A 22,898-nucleotide genomic window follows, 5' to 3' on the forward strand; every position below is an offset into this window, starting at 1 on the left:
CAAGCCTATCTCTAAATACCTAATAAAGCTAACAAATGCAATACTGACATCTAAGAATTATAGCTTTTAAAAGTTGAAGCAGGATGCCTACTTCTCAATCTTTTGAGTCTCCATGGAGAGAAAGATTCCGATATTCTGTACAGTGATGTCATTGCAATTAATAGAATTGCACATTATTGGGGGTGGGTGAGGACGGTTTTTGGCGCAAATGGGCCAACTGACATCAACAACAGTTATATCCTTTGTTTAGAGGCTAGTGAGTCCAAGGAAGGTAACATCCTTCAGAAGTTGGTGAAATAAGATCTATGCATAATGCTCACCATCCCATTGCAGCAGAAGCAACTTCAACTGCCAGACAGCGAAAACAGATCTCAGAGCAGCTTTTCGTTACCTTTCTACCTTGCAGCATTTTTAGGGTGTTTACAGTACTTAATTGAACACGGTATACGGCCCTTGGTAAAGGAACAAAGCTCAAACCTGCTGCTTCTGTCCATTCATGCTACAGGACCTTTGAGATGAGCGTCTTTTGTGTGTTTCCCAAATTAACAAATCTGATATCTTTAAGTTCAGTTTCTTTATTAGAAGATTTGCCTCAGTAGGGTCTTTCTCTCTCTCTCTCTCTCTCTCTCTCTCTCTCTCTCTCTCTCTCTCTCTCTCTCTCTCTGTGTGCTGCAACATAGTGAGCTAGCATGCTGCAGCAGGCAGGAGTTATTCCCTTTGCTCTCCTCCCCTGTGCTACAGGTCTGAAGCCCCAGCAGAAGGTGTTCTATTCTTGTTTGCAAAGACATCATAGTGAGTCCACATATTGCCACCATCATTCATACTTTGCACCTCTGCCACCATCAGGACGACGGCAACCTGCCCCACAGAAGTAAAGCAATGAGCTATGCTGCTCTCGAAAGGGTGGCAGTGCTAACCTGATAGGACAATAGGTGATTTGCAGGAGAAGCACATATTGGATTTGTATTGTACAGTATTCTGAAGCATACTACCTTCGTTCAGCTTATCCCAGTCAATATTTCAGAAAACGTTATTGTAACATACAATCCAAGTATGCGGTTCTTCCAAAGGGAATATGCTTTAAGCATTTATTTGAACAAGAGACACATACCATTGAATCAGACCCCAGAATGTTAACACTGTATGAGTGATCTAGATGTAGGCAGATTTCCATTGGCGTGTTTCCTATTCATTTAACTAAAACATACTTGGATACTTTGGAGAATAGGCAAACGCTTTTTGAAATATACTTCTGACTAAAGAGGCAATGCTGCAGACACAGAGAAAACAACAATTTAATAAATGTGCCACTACATGGATGTAAATTGCGAAACAGGAGAAAAAAGCATCACTTTTCTGATATGATTTGAACCTACACCTTGCTAAAATGGCAGTACCAAAATATATATAGATCAACATGGCATCCTAGTTTGCAAAGAAAAGCATTCATCCTGATCATGACTGATCCATAAAGGGGTTCATGTTGAGCGTTACACAAGTGCAACAAAAAAGAGAATAGTGTTGAGAGATTGGGTGAAAAAAGCACATTGCATAGTATCAGAGATCATGATACAAACATATAGTCTTGGGACAGCAAACGTGAAGTTTTTGCTGCTACCTTTACAATATTTGTTTATGATTTATGGTCACACTTTCCTGTGATTGGAAATGCTTGTGATACTTGTGTAGTATTTATGCAAAAAACAATTCTCCTCAATCCAATTAAATTGTTAGCTAATCACACTATAATGTTTCATACATCTACTTTAGCTTTGTCAACATTTGTGTAGTTCATTGTACTTCCAAGGCTTACAGTCATGTTTTTATGTATCCCTTACACCTAACCTCTTTCTTTGTTGTCTAAGCTGCCATGTTACTTAAGGTGTACTCGAACAGTCTAAATTTCTTGTTTGTGTCTTTGTTTTTTTGTCTCCAATACCCCCAATCACAATCTAATGCTAAGATGACTTAAATGGACTTTTTTCTTCAAATGATTCCCAGGACTCTTGCTGGAAGTATGGTATTTACACTTTCATTGCCTACCCTTCTTACTTCTCACAGGAGTAAACCCACACTGGAGTAATCAAGAATGAAATGCTTGTTTTTTAACAAGACAGAGCAGCGCGCCAGCACTTTTACAAAGGTTAACCAAACAAATCCTGTATGACTACAAAACATTTTGACTGGCCTGCATGAAATTTGGCTATGTTCCTTGCCTGTCCATTGCAATATAATAAGACATGAACAGCTGTTACCTACAGTTGAGTGGCTGGAATCACATCACAGCATGGTCAAGAATAGTTGGAAACCCTGGCATTTACTGGGATCCAGCCTGTGTCATCCCTAATTTTCATTTAAGTGTTCTTTTAACAACATAATGTGCATGCCATTCAGAGGGTTCAATTTAAATTCTGCATTTGCAGAAATATCAATATTTGATTTAATCTAAGGGAGCAAGCATACTCTTTCAAAGATTTACACCTGAGCTCAACTTTTTAATTTGTTATTGCTCTTGAGTACAACAAATTGTAATAAATGTTGAAGATCTTATAATTGACAATACTACACAATTAATTTCTACAATGAAAACTATGTCTGTGTTTCATCAGGACGAATACATATGCAGTTTTGAGTCAAACTTATCTTCAGTTATTCGAGCTTACTGTTTCACTAATTAAAACACAAACATCTTTTTGGAGGATTGTGAATGCTCCCTTAGTTGCTTGTAAGCTTTTAAAATACTAATGGCAGCATTTATAAAAGTTTACTGATTATTATAGGTGTCTGGAATCCAATACTGCTTAGAGGGATAGGGCTGGATTCATCAATGCACATTAAAATACTGAAAATAAATGTGTCACTGCCAAACCATTTGGTGAACATGAGCTATGCGAGGACAGTGTCATGATTTGTGTTAGCTATTAATTAAATCAACTTAATACTCAATTGGTAATCTGCCCTATATTGATCAGATTGTTGATGGTTGACTGTTGATTGGTTGAAATTCTTTCAGAGGTGGCCGCCTCAAATTTCCAGAGCTGTGTGCAAGCAAATAGTGTGTCTTCTTATAAACACTTCCTATTTTCATTTTCCAACAGAATTGTCCTCAGACTTGACATTAACAAATTTGTAACAGCCAGCCCTTGACTTATTTTATAGATAGTGGTTGCTACCACAATGTCGTTCTTTAACAGCACTGTAAATAACAGGTATGGGTAAAAATAATTGCTCTGTGTGTTCATTTGGTTCCCGGTGCTCCTTGCAAACACCAAAATTAGACTCAAATTTGCAAAAGAAGATTTTCCTACTTCTACACCTAAATTAGATTGTGTTTGCTTTTGTTATGCTGAGAATGTTTCAAAGAAACAGATTATTAATTAATTATTAATTAGTTCTATTAATCTGGTCCTGTGTCTTGTTGAGAATTGTGATCAATTTTTACTCCTATACAGTTATCCTTGCTTGCCACTGTTTATAATCTTAATGCAGAGACATGCACATTTTATTAAAAATTGTAAAGAGTGAATTCTTGTTGAATGAGAATAAATGGTTCAGAAAAAACAATTTGGAATAATGAAGCATACCAGAAAATTACTTTTTATCGCAAACCATTCAACCTTTTTAATGTCCCCTGTGACCTAGTACCACAAATAGAATTATGTTGGGAAAGAGCATTTTTGAGAAGTAATTATGGTTTTGATCATTAACTAGTCTGTTGCACAACAACATATTATTAACAAAAAATTGTGTTTCAACCTTTGAGTATGATAGTTCATTTTTACAACTGTTTTGTTAGAAGATATTATGTAGAAATGTATGTTTCCTGCCAAATCCATTGGTGTAAAAATAGCCTTGTCATGTATTTGCTGATATTCAATGTCACAAGGAGAAACCTAAAATGTTTCACAGCAGTGCAGATAGTTTGACAAAAGTTTTAGATTCACAATATATCATTTTTATAATTGATGAAGACACTCAAAATTTCCACTAAATAAATGGGTAGACTGGTCTTGCTTTCATCATTTCTTTCTGCACTCATTACTAAATTGTAATTGTACTTGGGAGGCATTTTATTGCAGATTTTTGTAAGATTTAGCCTTGCAGATATTAGGTTTCGCTCACTATATAACCTGATGTCTCATTATACTCCCTTTGTTCATGAATTAAGTATGTTACTCCACAGACTACTGAGTGAACTCTGCATTTAAGGTTACCTTTAATTTTGGGAGAATATAAACGTTCAAAGATCAAACAGTTATGTTACTTCTTGCTACTCCTACTGTTTTTCCCAGCATGTGATCGTAGGAGGACAATTTTGTCAGTAAATATTCCAATATGGCATATCACCTTTAGTGCATGATTATGGCAATATATTTCAAATTGTTCATCCTTTATTATCACCGACTGTGAAATACAACCATTCAGTGTTAACTTCTTATATCACATGAATGAGCCGCTGAGAAAAGTGGTTATTTTCAAGTTTGTCTGACATTTCCTTTGGTTGCATTAATTCTAAACTATGGGTTATTTGGTATGTGACCACAATCAGCCTTGAAACTTGGTTCTGCTAGAATACTAGTATACTTAAAAAATTACTTTGTAGAAACACAATTATTGGGGTAATTATAATGGTGGAAAAAATTACTTTGTGGAAACCCAATTATTGGGGTAATTATAATGGTGGGCGGATCGCCACTGCAGGGCCGGCGGTGGCGCTCCACCCGCCATCCCAACATGATTTACTCCCGCCATATTATCAAGGCGGGGGGGTACCGCGGCGGTCGGTAAGTCCGTCCGCCGCTTTTACGCCGGTCGCCAATGTTTACGAATGCCGGCCGGGCGTAGCTGGGGCATAATATGGTGCAGATTCACAGAACTAATCTGAGACAAAATCCTAAACTTACTACATTTGGTATTCACAGAAGGCATTTAGTAGTAGTAAAGTTAGGATTTTGTCTCAGGTTTGACTTAAACAGACTTAAGACAGACTTAAGACAAACTTAAGTCAAACTTCTGACAGACTTAGGACAGACATAGGACCGACTTAGGACCTAGGTCTTAAAACTTACTTAAAACAGATTAAAGACAGACTTAATACAGACTTAAGACAAAATCCTAACTTTACTACTACTAAATGCCTTCTGTGAATACCAGTACGTTTAGGATTTTGTCTCAGATTACTTCTGTGAATTGGGCCCTGTGCCTTCCAGGCACCCCCATCCATATTATGATGCTGGGTTGATAAGGCCTTTTAATGGCGGCGATGCGCTTTGGGGCCCTGTTGCGGCCTCTAGGGGGTGTGGGGTGGTGCATTTGGGGGTACCTACGGTATCCCCCTGCATTCCCATGCACAAGGTGGCAGGCACCGCGCAGTGCCTGCCACGTTGTGCATGGCAATGCGCAACATGCCATTTCACCATTGCGGCGGTTGCTACTTACAGCAGCATCCGCTGCAATGTTATAAATGCGGAATGCGACCGCCAGGGTGGCAGTCATAACCTAATTAGCGGAGCGGGACTTCTGCACATATGGCGGATGACCCCAGCACCAATGGGATCTGCCCGCCATCCTAATTAGTCCCTATGTGTTAAAATGAAGAATAAGAAAAGGCCACATTCCAGTCAATAGTCATCTTTTCAATCATCACCACTCGTGGATTTTTTTTTTTAGAAGTCTTCTGATATCTCTTGGGGTCACTACAGGTGTGCTATGAGTTTGACTTCTTCTGTCATCCCCATTCAGCATTGAGTTACTTGTTCACAGAGAAGTCTTTCAACTCCGACACTCCATAAAGATTGAGATTGCTGTTAATGACCAGTTTTGGCACCTCCACCATAACTAAGTGCTCATTAAAATATTGGGCACTTCATACTGGCCCACATTTTAATTCTGATAAAGATGATAGATCGGTAAACAATCTCCTCCCAATTGTGTGTTACCCTTTACATGCATTTCTTAAGATTGTGGTAAAGTGCTTGAACATCTAAGTGTCTTCAAACCCTGCCTCTACCCTTCTTATTTTTGGTCCCAGTACCTAAACGCACTCTGTGTTTGGTTCCAGGATTTTTCAAGCTAAATTTGCATACTTTCCTCATGCCAGCCTCCATGTTGGCATGTCCTCAGAGACAATTGTGCGTCTTTTGTTTCCTCGTTCTAAGTGCGCCGGGTATGCCCAGATGTGAGTCCCTGGGCTAACTGTGCCACTGGATTCAAGCAATCCTGGCTGAAGAGGGGTGAACCCCCGAAACCGGTCCTAGGATGCTTGTTTCCGGTGTAGGTAGGACCTGACTTAGCAGTTCGGGCTGGACTGTTCCCATGAGGCACAGGGTCAAGACTGATTTGCATATGGCCAGGTCTAAACTGGGGTGGCATGGTGAGCAAAAGAATGATGGATTTAACCCAGATCTCTTGACTGGGGTGAATGTTTTGATTTGTTCTGCATTCCGTCCATCAATTGAGTGTCTTTTGCATCCTCGCTCTAAGTGCGCTGGGTATGCCCAGACGTGAGTTCCAGGCTAACTGTGCCACTGGCTTCAAGCAATCCTGGCTGAAGAGGGGTGAACCCCTGAAACCGGTCCTAGGATGCTTGTTTCCGGTCCAGGGAAGACCTGGTTTAGCAGTTTGGGCTGGATTGTTCCCATGAGGCACATGGTCAAGACTCATTTGCATTTAGCCAGGTCTAAACTGGGGTGGCATGGTGAGCAAAAGAATGATGGATTTAACCCAGATCTCTTGACTGGGGGTGAATGTTTTGATTTGTTCTGCATTCCGTCCATCAATTGTGTGTCTTTTGCTTGGTAGAACGCAGAGCATTTCTCTCCATTGAAACCCTATGTTTGCTTGTTTCTTTCACTTTTGTTGGACAATTAAGACTAATAGCTGTACGACAGCATGGTAGAATTATCATATAACTGTAGGGGGAGTCTCCCACCCTCCACCCCATGTCTGACAAAGAAAAATAGTATTTAAGAGTCATTGAAAAGTATAGAGCATAGCCATTTAGCTACATCTGTTGTTAACACAGCGTCATAATGAAGACCAAGAACAACCCACAGACGTTTGAAAGATGTGGAAGTGTAAATGCAGAGAGACACATTACGTTATTTTACACCAAGATGTGACAAATCCGTCTCATGCTGTCTACCCACGATGACTACTGGAAATGGATGTATGTTCCTTTCTTGTGGCTCAAGAACACTCAAGATTTGGCTTCTCTTGGCCAGAGTTTACATAAGTGAAAACTATTTTTATGCTTTCATCTTCGTTTACCAACAATTTGATAATCTCTATAAAATTGCAAGCTACTAGTCATTGCTTTAAGAATACTGTACTTCTGTCTAAACAAACATATAATGTTGGTAACCTTTTTAGGAGAAATGCATGCAACCTATTCGATTAAATTAAACAACGTACAGAAAGCAGTGCAGCAGAATTCAATTATAGAGCATCAATCCATTCTTAACTCTTCATAACCTAGTGCATTTGGAATTTGCTGACGTCATTTTTATTTGTGCGTTCGCTCTTTATGAATGCAGCCATTGCTGATGTTATTATGCATTACCTGGTGATAACATTGCTATGAAATCGGAGAATGCTGATTAAGAATGGATGATCAAAACTACCTTGATATCAAGTGGTACCCCTACTTGTCCATTGTTCAACACAGGAGTGCTATCGAAATCTAGATGCCGATTTCGTTTTTCCAAATTTATGGTAATCTGGAAAAGCGAATGTGGCTTGCACTTTATTGTAGATGACTAAGCCAAATATTTGTAGACCGCGTATAACAAATAATTGATCACTCTGCAAAATCTGGACAGGTATGTGTATTACAGTAGCAAGTAGTTTACAAATGCACAATTACAAAAAAGTGCATTGATAAAAGAAAGAATGCAACTGGTCTGCTGCTTTGAGAGGTATGTTTAATTTATTTTCTGATATTTTAAAATAAGCGGGTGTTTTTAAAAAAAAACGATGCTGTGTATTCTAATTTCAACAGCAATGGAATTTGAAGAACAATATGTTTACACATTCCACCACTGTACAGAAAAATAAAATTAAAATTACAAGGCATGTATTTACGGTGCTTGCTATTGGTTTGGTCATAATATTGGAAAGATTTGTCGATTTTAGTTTTTAAAAAAAGCTCCAGAGCAATAGTAGCGCACTTGCATTACGTTACATTTTAAATTCTCATACAATCTTTCAAACATGATATAAGGGGATTTTCACACAGAGTATTTTTATCATTTCAAATTATACACATAGAACATAAATTCCTCTGCTCTTCAGTTTTACCGGGACACATTAGCTCTTATTGGTGCAGTATTTCTAATGTTGTGACCTTATAAATAGTAAACATCCTGGGCATACAATTCTTTGAATAGCTTAAGACATGGTAAAAGTGCACAGCAGTAAACCAGTGAGTGGGGAACCTTTCCAGCTAGCTGCATTTACTAACACACGAACAAGCCTCCAAAAGAAGCATGGTGGTAATGGCCAGAGCTGTGGTACTAATGGCTTGTGCTGTCGCGGATTTGTTTACAGAAGTTGAACTCCTCAAGTGCATCCGAAGGTAGTACGGCGGACATGAGACCCCCTGGACTACTCGCCGTTATAACACTAGAAGTGGAGAAAGAGCCAGATATAGAAGCGGAGGATGCTCTTGAACCAGAGGCATGCTTTACAGAAGGTAAGAATAATCAAATCCATGCTAACTGCTGTCATTGTAAGGTCAACTTGCCCTTTTGTGTTCCAACCCTTCTTAGCCCTTTTGTTGTTGTTGTTGTTTACAACTGATGGTACTGGTGATGGATTCCTATTGACCTTTTATCCAAGTTAATGCCCATTGAACAAATGAACAAAAGGTAACTTGGATGCCAGCCGGAATGACCAGTCGGATTAGTTCAAGTCCGCCTCCATCATAATGAGGCGGTTGTAAACAAATCCGAGCAGCCGAACAGGCTCCAACCGAGTGTCGGAGCCTTTTACGGCCACATCATAATCAGCCTCAATATTGGTTCATTTCTGAATGTTTCCTGTGTCTTCCTCTGAAGTAGGCATGTGAGGCCTTTTCTTAGGCAGTGGAACATGATTGGGCCATATCATTTTGGGGTACGTTTGTTTATAACTGTACTCCAGATTGGGTGTCCATCAGACTGTTGTTAGGCACTTGACTTTCTCAAAGTAGTGAGGCCAAGCAGTCAACATTTACTCCCTGAGGTGGAGGGAATGCCAGACTCTGGATCTGTAAACCAAAACTGGTAACACTTCCATGTGTTTCTTTGTAAAAAAAATATGTGTAATAACAGGTGAGTAAAATAGTACTAACCAGTGTTGAAGTGCCTGTGCTCCTCCGTTTAACATGATGACATTGGCAAACCTCTGAATGGTGTAGTTAACTTACCTATAAGTCTCTAGTACATGGTACACAAGTGTACTCAGGACCCCTACTTTGCAGTATCCATTGTGCCACCCACTACAGAGACAGTGTGAGCATCACCGCAGGCCTACCATGATGGATGAGCTTTTTTAAACTGTAATTCAACTAGTCAAAAAACCCTTTTGAAAAGACCTAAACTTTCCTTTTAAATATACATTTATTAATAAGTCACTTCTAAGTAGCTCTTACTCAAAAAAGTCAGGGTGCATTATATTTAAAAAAGGACATGCAAAAAGTAATTTTCTCTTCACAGGGTTGACTGCTTTATAGGAAAGCATTGGGATACTAAATTACATTTATTAATGTTATCTCCAATAAAGAAGCAGCTCCAAATTTAATTTTTGGTCTTTTTGAAACATTTATTGCAAGCCAATTTACTGGTGAAATCGGATTCGTAAAAAATATTTTACAAAAGGTACTTGTAGAATATTACCCTTACCCTCTGGAGGCACATTTGCATAAGCTCTAACTGTCACACAGGGACTGAAAACCCCTAGATGAGGTGTGCGCATTAACCCAGACATGACACAAAGGCCTTGAGTGTTGGGAGATGTTCTGTTCATTTGGCAGGATGATCATCTGAGCTGTGTCCAGGAACTTAACTTCAAAGAGACCTACCATCTCACGGGAAAATGTTAGCTCAAGAACTCAAGGTTGCTGGTGCATTTTCATGAAAAGTCAGGAGGAGCTGGGTGTCATCCGAGTAGGAGGCCGACAGCACCCCCCAGGACTCAGCAAGTTTAGGGGGAGGCTCCAGGTAGATATTAAAATGGGTGGGGCTGAGTGCCGAAACCTGGGTCACCTTGCACTCTCGAGGCTTTGATGAAGAGGTGAAAGGAGTCAGGAAGATTGCTTGAGAGCCATCTTTAAACAGGAATTGAGCCAGAGCAGCACCTGGTCTCTAATCCTAATCTTCTTGAGTCTGTCTAACTCAATAGCATAGGAAACAGTATAGAATGGCAAGGACAAATCCAAAAGCATGACCATAACTGGGGTGCTCCAGTCAAGATTTTACGTAATTAATTCTGAAACCTCGAGTAGGGCCGACTCAGTACTATAATCTTCATGAAAACCAGATTGTTAGTCATGCAGAAGGTGATTAGACTCGAGAAAGAAAGACAACTGCCTGACTTTTGAGCAGGCAGACAGATTTTTTAACAAAGGGAGCAATAGAGCTTGTTTCTAATTTTTATGAACCATTGCTGATTCAAGAGAAGTATTCATCAGTTTGTGAAAGACGGGGTTGACCACAGTGGTGGCAAGATTTAGAATCGCAGGACGACATGGGTACAGAGGGGAATCAGATTTGCATAATGCGAGGTCTGCCACTGAGTCTTCCAGTGAAAGTAGATCAAACCTTGTGAAAATAGGGTCTGGTTGAGTAGGATTTGAATCCACTGCCCCTAAGGGACCTGAGTAGTGAATTGCTTGTAAATGTTCTGGATGTTCTTAAAAAAAACTCGAACAGCTCTTGACATAGCTCCAATGAAGGGGAAGGAACATTTTCTTCAGCGATGGGAGAGAGGAAGAAATTAACAATTTTGAAAAGCACACCAAGTTTGTTAGCTGCCTCAGAAATGGAGAAGACAATAATTGATTTTTAAACATTCTATGTGGTGGTACAGTAAGTTTTCAGCGCTGCCTAGTATACTGCTTTAGCCTCTATAACATTAACCAACCTCTATCTCCGTGCTAGCCTTTTTCAACAGGGTTTTTCTGCCTTAAGTGTATCAGAAAACCATGGGACAGAAGATTTAGATCTGTTAGACTTGAGGGTTTATTGGGGAGAGATATTATCTAGTGCACAGATTAGCCAGTTATTGAGGCTGGCAACGTCTGACCCCTAACCATCCCCGCACCACTGACCTCCTTGACCTATGTAGCCCTCACCTCCCCAACTCTACTAGTATCGACCCTCCTGTCACCCACTTAACCATACCAGTGATCCTGGGGACTAGTAGAAGTCCACCGTCGGCAGTACCACCTATTCTGCCTCCGCAATGTACCACTATCCAATCTGGCTCTCCCCCCAATATCCACCCTTATCCCCTAGACACACCCCACTCATCCATTCCATTGATTCTGGGGACTAGCAGAATTCCATCCTCCCCCGTATCAGCTAGACCTCCACCGCAGCGTACTACTATCTACTCAGGCCCCCCCCCCCAAAAAAAACTACCCTAACCCCTAAACTGCATGCTGGTTAACTGCCTTTCGGCCGCACAACATACGACAGAAATTGCAGAAACTATCCTCAGCAAAGCCATTGACATCGCCTTCCTTACTGAAACTTGGCTCAAAGACCACTCAACTTCTGTTCTTTACTTGCTCCCCCCCCCCCGGTTATTCCATCCTCAGGAAAGATAGACCTGACAAAACAGGAGGTGGTCTACCCATAATCTTTCAAAAATTAACTTCAACTCTCTCTTGTTAAGAACTCTGACCATACCACCTAAAAATACCTGGGAGCAGAACTTAAATCCCATGATTCCCCCTCATTCGTCTTCATATTATTTACCATCCCCGGTGACCCTCTCCCCTTCGCTGATGAACTATCTGACCTTATCACCCAATTCTCCCATTCCAACTCAAAAAACCTCTTCCTTGGGGACTTCAACGTCCACTGGAATGATACTAAGGACCCCACAGTTAACCTCCTCACTAATCTTCTTGAGATTAGTGATCTCAAACAACTTTGCCATTCCCCAACCCACACCAAAGGGGCCACTCTGGACGCTATCATCGCTAACAACGATCTGGCGACCTTATCCAACATCATCCCCATTGACTGGTCTGACCACCACCTCATTCTCTTCACATCTCTACCATGTCCACTCACTCTCCCTCTAATACCATAAAAAAAAAGAAACTGACCAGAAACTTTCATCTTATCCCCCCTGTCGAACTGGAGACTAAACTCGAAGCTCAACTTCTGCTCAATCCTCCCGCCCAAATTGCTAACGACCTCACCGAACATTTTAATAAATCGGTCAAAGAGGTTCTCGACCAAATTGCCCCTCCAAGCTAAAAACTCAAAGAAACATCCCTTCCAAATCCTGGTTCAACCCTGATTTCAACAACAAAAGACGCGCCCTTAGATCATCTGAAAGAACGTAGAGACAACACCCTTCCCCCTCCAATCTAGCCCTCCTCAGAGCTGCCAGGTCCAACACATCCTTAACGAAAAGTCTTTCTTCTTCCGTACCCAACTGGAGCAGACAAAAAACAGACCAAGAGAACTTTTCAGCATCGTCAAGAACCAAACGGTCCCTCCCCCCCAAAGTTGAAGATACTGAGAAATGTGAAGAAATTGCGAACCTTTTCTCTGATAAAATCGCCTAAATTGATCAATCCTTCCTCTTAACTCCCCTCCGACCCAATCCTCTATCCACCATTAACATTTCTCCTGAAGCTCCCGCTGACCCAACTATATCCACGGACCCCTCCTGACACCCTCCATTTTGAACATAACCCCAATAATCCCCAGCTAAAAAAATAATGCCTCCTGGCAAAATTTGCACCCCGTTTCCGAACTCGAAGTCTATAACATCATCACCAAACTTAAACCATCATCACACACCAAATACCCCCTCCCTTCCCACCTAATCAAAGATCTTAAACATATCATTGCCCCATACTGGACCACTATCATCAACTCCTCTTTGGCCTCGTGGCGTGTCCCAGTTTCCCTCCAACTCGGACAAATCACCCCATTCTCAAAAATCCCAAGGACGACCCTAACGACCTCAACAATCTCCACCCTATCTCTAACCTCCCTCTCCTCTCCAAAGCCCTTGAAAAATATAACCTTCTCCAATTGGACAATCACATCAACGCTTTCAATCTCCTTGACTCAATGCAATCTGGCTTTAGAAAAGGCTGCAGTACAGAAACTGCCATGCTCTCCATAATTGACGATATCCATCACTCCCTCGACAAGGGAGAATCTTGCCTTCTCGTCCTCCTTGACCTCTCTGCGGCATTCGATACTGTTAACCACTCGACCTGAATTAACACTCTTAAAGATCGCTTTGGCCTTAATGGTCTTGTCCTCAAATGGTTCACCTCCTTTTTCAAACGCAGAAGTCCACAAATTAAAAATTTGGACTGCCTCTCCAACCCCACACATGTCTCCCTTGGTGTTCCCCAAGGTTCTATTCTCTCCTCCTCTCTCTTCAACCTCTTCATGGAACCCCTCTCGCGCATTCTTAATAAAGCAGGAATCAAATACCACTTCTATGCTGATGACACGCAACTATACTACAAGATTCAATCCCGTTCTGATGTTCTGCACCTCAACAACACACTGTCTAAGTTCCAAACATGGTTTAACCATAATGATCTCAAACTCAATCCTAAAAAAAACGAAATCATCCTCTTCTCTCCTAAAAACAACCCACTCCTCATACAGGACTTGATTCATGACCTTAATGCACTCAACTGCACGCTCACCTTATCCAACTCTGTTAAATCCTTAGGCATCACTACTGACAATAGCCTTACCCTCTCTTCCCACATAAAAAATTCAGTTAAAGGAGCTCATGTCACTCCCTCCCATCTCAAACTAATCATACCCTTCATTCCTGCTGATGACTTCAAATCAGTGGTCCAAGCACTGGTCTTGTCGAAAATCGACTACGGCAATGCTACCCTCGCTAGAACTCTGAAAACCCACATAGCTCCACTCAAAGCAGTCCTTAACCTAGCTGCCAGACTCATCTAAGACTGCAAATGCTTCGACCACATCTCCCCTACCCTCAAAGCCCTCAACTGGCTACCCATTGAAGGCAGATCTTCTTAGAAGGTTGCATGCATTACACATAAAGCACTGAATCAAAACACCCCGCCGTACCTCGCTGATAAACTCCACAAAGCTGGCTGCTCCCGTCCAATGAGAAGTACCCACGCTCTTGTTCTAGTCCCGCCCCGGTTCCATAAGAAACGCACTCAATCTCGCTTCTTCTCCGGTAATGCCCCCAACATCTGGAACAGCCTCCCGAAACAACTGCTTTGCAACCCCTCCTACCCCAGCTTCAAAAAGGACCTAAAGCTACATCTAAACAAATATTGGGTCCCTTCATCCTTCTCCACTACACTGACCTGTTCTACCTACCTTCCCTACTGGAGCTTATCCCTTCCATCCCTATCCACACTCTCCCGCCTCCTAAACTCCTGCCCCTTCCCTTTTTCTTTTCCCTACTCTCCCACCTTTAACCTAAATATTCACTGATCGAATGAAGCTCATGCATTGTCCCTCTGTTAATAGCCCCTGGATTGTCCTTTTTTTGTTGTTGTTCATATTGTGCTGTTTGTTATTGCACTCTACAAATGTTTTATGTCAGTTCGGCTACATTGTCCCTGTAAAGCGCTCTGATACCCTTGGGTCTAGTCAGCGCTGTATAAAACTTGTAAAATAAAATAAAAAAATAAATAAAAAATGTCGACTACATTTAAAAAGGATGACTGTAGTGTCTGCACAAGTAGTGCTTCAGAGATTTTATGCCATATTGTTGAAGTTTTCTTAACCAGATCCCTCGCCAGGCAAAGAGCAGGATAATAAACACTGAAAGGAATCAGAAAATGGTCTGACCAAGTGAGTTTCTGTGCAGGATCAACCCTAACTGTAGACGGGTTAAGAGAGATTAAGATGAAGAGTGTGAACTGCTTTGTGAGTGTGCTCCATTAAAAGTTGTTCCAAATTAAAACCTTCAAGAGAGGCCAGGAATTACTGCGCAGGTCTGTTATTCTGTCATGCAGATTAAATTCCCCAAGTACCATAAAATTAGCATGCACAGAAGACAGTTGAATCAGTGAGTCGAAAAGTAATTTTAAGGAGTTACCTGAAGTGGAAGGGGGGAAATAGATAAGAGCTCCAGATAGGACTTCCCATAAGCGTGAAGGGTGAAATCACAGACAGGACAATCAGAATCCACCCCGTTCATCTGCCTGCGCCAGATCACAGACATGATTACAGGCGGTAGCGTGGACGTTAAGCAACTTATCCCTAGTATAAGATAGCAAGGGGGCATTGGGGCATAGCTTACTGGCAGCGTGGCTGGCACTGGCCACGGTCTGGACGCGGATGGGTGAAGACAGGCTTGCCTTCAGCACCCCACCAGTGTGCCCGCTGCGCGTCCATGGCATGGAGGACTTTCATAAGAAGGGACAGAGTGATTTTGAAAGACTGGAGTGCACCACAAACAAAATGGTAGTTCGCAGTGGGATCGCTAATTGGTATGCGGAAATGAGAGCCGGAGCAACGTGGCACAGGACAGGATTAAAGCAGTCTAACAGAACACTAAGGACTGCTAAAAAGTAATTCCAAAACTGTATTAGGTGTAGATTCAAAGCGCAACAACCCCCAGGTTAGTGCAAATACAAATTCAAATTCAGCCACCCTACATAAAAATCAGTGCAAAACAAAACAGAATACCAAGATAAAGATGAATAAAAAACAGAATTTAGCAGAGTTTACCATTGCGCGTCCACTGCATTGAAGGATTATATAGGAAGTGACAGAGCTATTCTAGTCCAGAGTCGCACACTGCAAGTGTGTGTGTGGAGCTGACTATGCTTGGAAAGAGTGGGGAGTCCCTTTTCAGGACGGTTTCCCTCACACACTTGAGGTGTCATGCTTCATCATCATTGGGATACCTCCTCGCGTCACAAGCCTAGTTGTGACTCGGGCTACAACCCCCTCGCTGTGTGAGAGGAACTCGGGGATTTTTTTTTATATAAGTGGCTGTCATAAAACCCAATGAGAGCATGTGCTCACATTGGGTTTCATTACCGCCCCTCATATCAAAACAACTCCCTGAGCTCCTCCCTAACACTAAGGACTGCCATAACATCATTTTAAAACTGTATCAAGCGTAGATTCAAAGTGCAACAACCCACTGGTTAGGGCAAATATCTTCAGGAGCCTTTTCCTTCTAAAGGCGGAGGTCAAACTTGATCAATTCGATCTCCCCAGCTTTGTTGCCGGTGAGTTCAAATGGCTAATTGTATGTATTTTGTCATATTTTTTTTAGCAAATATGTGATCCATTAAGGTATTGAGAGAAGCATTTTGAACAGAAATAGAATGTGCTTTTGCTACTAAATAGGATGATGTCTGTTGTGAAGGATTTTTTTTTCTCTGCAAATTCTTTATTGCTTTTCATTGATTCTTCCTCCTAAATTTCCCAGGCATGACCTAAATTCCCGTTCAATATTTCAGACTGTCATTGTGCTGTGAGTTGCTTCTTATGTCCCAACGTTTTGCACTAGCATCACTAAACTGTGACTGGATGTCATAACACCCTAGTGCTCCTTAAGTTCTTTCCTCTCCCATGTGTCAGGCCCATTTGAATATAGTTACCTTTATGTTATTGTATTCCTTCCATTGGTGAGCAAAAAGGCTTTCTAAATTAACATTGCAACAAATTTGAAAAGGTAAAGTCCAAGACTGACCTCCGTGACTACTGTAATCTGTATTTGGGAATTCATTATGGCAGCTTAAACTCTGATGTCAAAGATGTAGAGAAAATGATGGCTTTGGAAAATGTGCCTCTTGAGACTCCCAGGGCTTTCATAAGTAAGGAACACCGGTTCCTTCCTACTCACTGCACAATGATTGTCATTGAAGTGCCTACCTGTGGTCTGTGAAAAGAAACATAAAGAAGATTTTGAAATTTCAAAGTCAATTCCTATCAACCACACATTGACATTACCGTGAGTGGAAGAAGGTACACTGGACTCCTTCCACAAAGTACAAGAGTAAATGGAAGTCTTTTGGATTCATTTATTAAGTGACAGAAAGAAGTTTATGTTTTAATGGATTAATATTATCTGTCCACATTATGTGCCTGTTAATGTGAATCTGGAATCCTAAAAGTAGCAGTGTAAGGAGTCTGGTGTTCTCCTCGCAAAAGGGGCTTCATTTCTACAATTTCTAAAGTAGGATATGTGATCTCCTTCTAACTGCCTCCATCCTTTAATGTTGCTGTAATTACAATGCAAAATTATAATCAATCTAATCTCAGGGTGATGCTCAAAAATATACATGAATCAATCCAGAACTACCAGCTTCAACAAAAAGTTAAAGTGTTGACAAAAATATTTTTTAGTGCCTTCAGCACCTCTCTTGCACCATCAGCTTTGTCTCTCCATCCCTCATCACCTTCTGGAATAGCGGTCCATTCTTCTTCTTCTATCATCTCTTACCTACTTGCCTGAAATAGAGAAACGAGGATATGTCAGTCTTCTCTTACTCCATTAGCTCTTTCTTCTACACAGGGAAGGGAAGTGTTATTATATAGAGAGGAGCCTGCCAGACTCTGCTGTCTACGTCCACTCAATGTCCTGTTTTCTGAGGAACTGGGGAACCTACCAATTTGGGTTATTCATTTGACCTTATTGGTTAGATGGGACTGGGTATCCTGCAAGACCACACATGCTTCAAAGCCCAGCACTCCTATGGTGTTTTCCCTGAGACTTGTCATCCTCCTTCTGCTTGCCCTTTATTTTTCTGGTCTAGCAAGTGTCCATGCATCCCTTGTAGTTCACAACCTTCAAGTAAGTTGAACACACAAGTTGGTGGGTTTGCCCACTCCCTTTAGTATCCTTTACCACTGCACCCTTTTCTGCAAGAGCATGCAAAGTTGGAAACAAACACTGTCCTGGTAAGGGGTGGTCCTGCTAAATTGTCCTATATGCAGTGATATGCGTCATACACTGTGGACTATTCATGGGAGCACTGATATTTCACTCTGATAAGTGTCTGCAATCTTCCTGCATCTGTTGTGTGGTGGCTTGCTGACTGTTATATGTCTATTGCAGTGTCAGTCCATAACTTTTACTTGTAATCATGTTTTCAGGTTGGTCGTTGATCATAAATTAAAGGCCAAAAGAATTCAACATTAGGCCTAATGTAATTTTAATGTTGCTAGCTTGCGACTAGTGAATTTTAAACCTCTTCTCCTAGATAGTTCTTGACACAGCTCAATGTTCCAGTTTGCAAAGGAGTTTTGTTACTATATTGTTGCATCTGTCAATGTTGTGCAGAATATTGAAGTTTAACAAGGCAGTCTCTAATGCAGCTTGCTCTTTCATTGACTTCCAATCCCTTTTTTTGCCCTGGTCTATTTTTTTATGTGATCCTCCTTAATAGTCCTTTTCTAAAAATGGCTCAGAAACATTGTGTGGGTGTGCAAACTTTAAACCATAAAGGGATTGTACAAACAGCCACACTGGGTAAGCAGCAATGTTAATGTGCTCCTACTTTTACAAATCAATTGTTAATGAGATCTTTCCACATAAGGTTGTGTGCTGGTGAAAAATTTAAGAAAATCTTTTATGCAACAATAGTAACTTCTGTAATGAGATAGGCGGCAACAGATTTTGCTCAAACCTAGACAGTGCATACAACAGTTGGTACCTATTAGACCCTTTCTAGGGTGCTTTCCATCCACATGTTGCTTTTCTCCTTTCCAGTTTTAACTACTCTGGATTCTAGGCTTAGGACTTTGAGCGCAGTTGACACTGCCATTCAGTGCCAAAGCTCTGTGTTCATCATATACATGATTGGCTGATACGAGTTAGCTATAAGTCCCTTTTCAAGAATTAAGGCATATACCCAAGGCATGTATCTTGAATGCTTCACTGTGGGCCTGCAGCACTGGTTATGCAGCCTGGAGGTAACTCATTGATTGTGCCACATGTTTGCCCTGGTGGGGCCTGTGTACTGCTATTGAACTTGACATCTAAAACATTGTGTGTCAAGGTTCTGCATGTCTCTTGCTATATCAGAGCTCTCCCTGGTGACAGGGTGCGGTGTTGGGAATAGGTAGGGCATGTGCCTGTGCTCATCATGTTATGTGAAACGGTTGTGAATGCCACCAGGTGGTGTGTTTGGTACGCCGGGGCTCGCTTCTAGCAATCTGTTAGCATGAGAGGGTGAAGGGAAAGGCTATCAAGCAGCATTTTGTGCAGGCAGAATAGTAGCATTTTATATAAAAAAAGGGGTGAACCCTGTGTTCCTCAGAACCTGGGTAATTAATGGTTAAAGTAAAAATGGTTCTGTCGGGTAACAACACAAATAACTTGCAAATGCTAATCTATGCAATTTTACCAACAAGAAGAAACCTCCCTCTGACAAGGAAAACCAAAAACACAAAACATGCAGGTTCTTACAATAAATGGAAAGAAAGCCTGTATATGACTTGTTATGTCTTTTATGATTATCCAAATTGAATTAATTCAAAACAGTTTATACAATCAAGAACGACTGTCAATATATTCATAAAAAGTGCAACAAAGAAATTGACAAATAGTGAATAGTGATCACGTGAAGAAAGCAATATATACAGTGGATTTCAATATGAACAATCTATACAAGTTTTTATTTCATAAAGGCCATCCACAAATATAATTTTGCAGAATCCTTTATATTTCTTTCATTTCTCTAGAATTCTGGAATTCTAAGGCCTATATGTCGATGTTTCGACCCTTTGAAGCGCCAATGTTTGAGGTCGCGGCGGGCTTTCTCAAGACAAGTGTGTAGGGCACGACAGTCCTTGGATCCAAGTGCCTGTAGTTCACCTGGACCGGATAGACTCACATTTCTTTAATCTTAATCTGTGCAGGCAAAAGAGCAGTGCTTCCCAAATGCGCGTCACAGCTTCACGGCTCCAGAAAGTCAGCTTCTGAATAGTAGCAGCATTGTGTTTGGTATTGATGAGTGCGTAATGGCCAATTCTCTCAGGTTTGACATTACGGTGAAAGAAATGTCAATTTGGGAAAGTGCGCCAGTCTCCTAATTCACAGCTGGGTATTAGGGGGACAATCCACATCTCTGCATTCCTGACAGAAGGCCATAAACTAAGGGATCAAGGGAAATTTCGGACCTCTGACTCGGAGGGGCCTTTCTGGGATAGTTACGTGGGGGTGGAATTGGCACCGGCATTCCAAGGGGCACGTTCTTGGCCCCACTAAAGATTGTGATCAAACCTCCCATGGTTGGATTGCAGACAAGATACAAATTTAGAGAGGGTTTTTAATATTTCAAAGGTGCCTTTTGAACTGATCATATCTTCATAGGCCATTGAGGGTATAACTACTGGTGCTCTGATCTATGAAAGTAGAAACACTTTTGGATTTGGAACCATACTACGCTTGTTTGATGCTGGGACATCGACACAAGGAATTATTAGGGTGGGAGGGGCTGCACCTGGACTATCTGCAGACTTGTGGTGGCCTGGAACTGGTCATGCTCCAAGAAGGGGACTATCACTTGGTGGATTTTGCCTGGATGTTACTGGCCTGCAGCTAAGTGCTAACTGTCGTCGCCTGGGTCCCGAAGGTCTCTCCAAGTGCCAGTGAGCTGGCCTCCTGTCCATGAGATTCCAGGCCATAAAGGATCTCCCTGTCTCCATGACATTGTGAGGACCGCGTAGGGTGCTGCGGAGACATGTAGAAGTGATCATGGTTCGGACAAGGATCATCCTGAAATACACCATCATCACACTGTGCAGAGGAGTGTGCACATAAAGATCAGAAGCCACATGTGGTGCCGGGACCTGAGGAGTTCGAGGAGTATGGGGGAAGCTTGACGAGTCCGCAGTAGCCATGCTTGGAACCAGGAGACCTGTGCTCACTTGCCTTCCATAGTGCGTGGTGTCCGAGGGGTGTTGGGGGAACCTGAGCTGGGAGCTGAGATTGTCTTCGGTTTTCAGACTGGAAGGACGACATTGCCTGACATCGCAGCTTCTGTACGAGGTCATTGGCTCCCTCTCCCTGGACCCATGCCACAAGGTCCCGAGGGCTTTCATGTGCCTTGTTGGCACCTACAGCTTACGGTCTGGGGCTATGGCTGGTCACACCTTCGCCTGAGGGGGAGTATTTTTCCACACTTAAAAGCGCATCACCTTCCTGATTCACAACCATTTGTCCATGGGAGGATCACAATGTTGTTGGATGTCTGGAGGTTTAATCCGGAGGGCCAAAACTAAGTAAATGCTATTTTCCAAGCTAGGTGGTTCAGACTGTCTAGTCAGCAGGGCGCCAGTGGGGGCAATGTGTATGGTTGGCTGGTGTAGTTGAGGGAGTAGGCATAGTCCAAAAACTGTGACTGTTTGACCTTTCAGTACTGGGAAAGTCCGACAAGTGCATATAACTGTACAGTGTATATACAATGTGTGTTTTGTTTGGATTTCAATGGAGAAGTTTGACAATTGCGTATAACTGTAGAGTGGATATACAATATGTATCTCATTTTGCTTTCAGAGTGTGTGTGTGTGTGTGTGTAATACAAAGACAAGTGTTATATACATAAGGTGTGTAGTCTTTTTGTGGCGTGCACAGTGTGTTGTAAGGTTGGTGTTGTGCCAATACTTTAAACTTGTTTCCTGAGGATCAGCCTGACTGCTCTGTGCCAAATTACCAGAGGGGACCGCAGGTTATCAGGCAGGTCTATCGTACTCATCCTATTTGGAACAGTGGATTCTGACTGGCTTCAATGCATCCCAGCCAGCACAAAACCGCTGGGTCTAGCAGTAGCCATTACGCAAACAGTTTGACTACAATTGTTGCAACTTGGCTTTATTTATTGCAAATGAGGAAAACCACTTTTGCATCATGTCCGTCTAACGTAACACAAGGGACATACCTGGCACCAAATGATAGTCGACAACGACCAAAACAAGAAAAGAAAAAAAAGCAAAGACAATTCCTGACCCAAATACTAGATGGCAGAATAATGTATACCAGGTGAATCCAGAAAACTCATCAAGCTGCAAAACTACTCCTACTGGTAAGTAACCATTTTGTGTTGCATCACGTCCAAATAAGCCCTCACAGAAGGAGGTTGGTAGGAGAACTAAACAAGAACTCTATATAAAATATGATCAATTTTCAGGCAAAATCATTATGCTCCTGATCCCCCATGCAAATATTGAAAAAACAATTTTCCTTTGTTTTTTCTTGGCACAAAATCATTATGTGAGATGGTTGGTAAACTTCATTGTTCTATAATCCAAGTTGGTTTGCTTTACAGTTGCACTAGTGCAATCTTTAGATAATGTGGAACCTCACTTAATTTGATGTATGCTCTATACGAAGTTCTTCTTCCTTGCTTTTATCTGAAAATCTTGATGAATCTTCAAATTTGTTAATTGTAAGCAAGAATATAGGTTGTGAACTACAATGTAAATATGCATAGTCTTTTTAAAATATGTCTTCACCACCTAAATTTATGTTTGATAGGATGTGTTAAGAAATTTGCCTGGTGTCAAGTCAGCATTGAAGATGGAAATGGAAAATTGTGGTGGAACTTTAGGAAAACTTGCTTCATTATAGTGGAACACAATTGGTTTGAGACCTTCATTATCTTTATGATTCTTCTCAGCAGTGGTGCACTGGTAAGATACAAAAAAGTAGTCCGGCAGACATGTAATAAAGTATATTTGTATTACTGTTTC

At 41.5% G+C, this 22,898-nt stretch overlaps 1 protein-coding gene across 2 annotated transcripts in view; it reads left to right on the top strand.

Annotated features, from left to right (window-relative positions):
- The window catches only part of LOC147731524 (sodium channel protein type 2 subunit alpha-like), a 662,760-nt gene that overhangs the window by 448,316 nt on the left and 191,546 nt on the right, over positions 1-22,898 (top strand). For both annotated transcript variants that reach the window (XM_086956588.1, XM_086956587.1), the window contains 2 exons: positions 8,548-8,692; positions 22,684-22,838. In XM_086956588.1, coding sequence (XP_086812714.1) covers positions 8,548-8,692; positions 22,684-22,838 — 300 coding nt within the window. The remainder of the gene's footprint in view (positions 1-8,547; positions 8,693-22,683; positions 22,839-22,898) is intronic.

This window comes from Lissotriton vulgaris, chromosome 2_1 (assembly GCF_964263255.1).
Source record: "Lissotriton vulgaris chromosome 2_1, aLisVul1.2, whole genome shotgun sequence".
NCBI lineage: Eukaryota > Metazoa > Chordata > Amphibia > Caudata > Salamandridae > Lissotriton > Lissotriton vulgaris.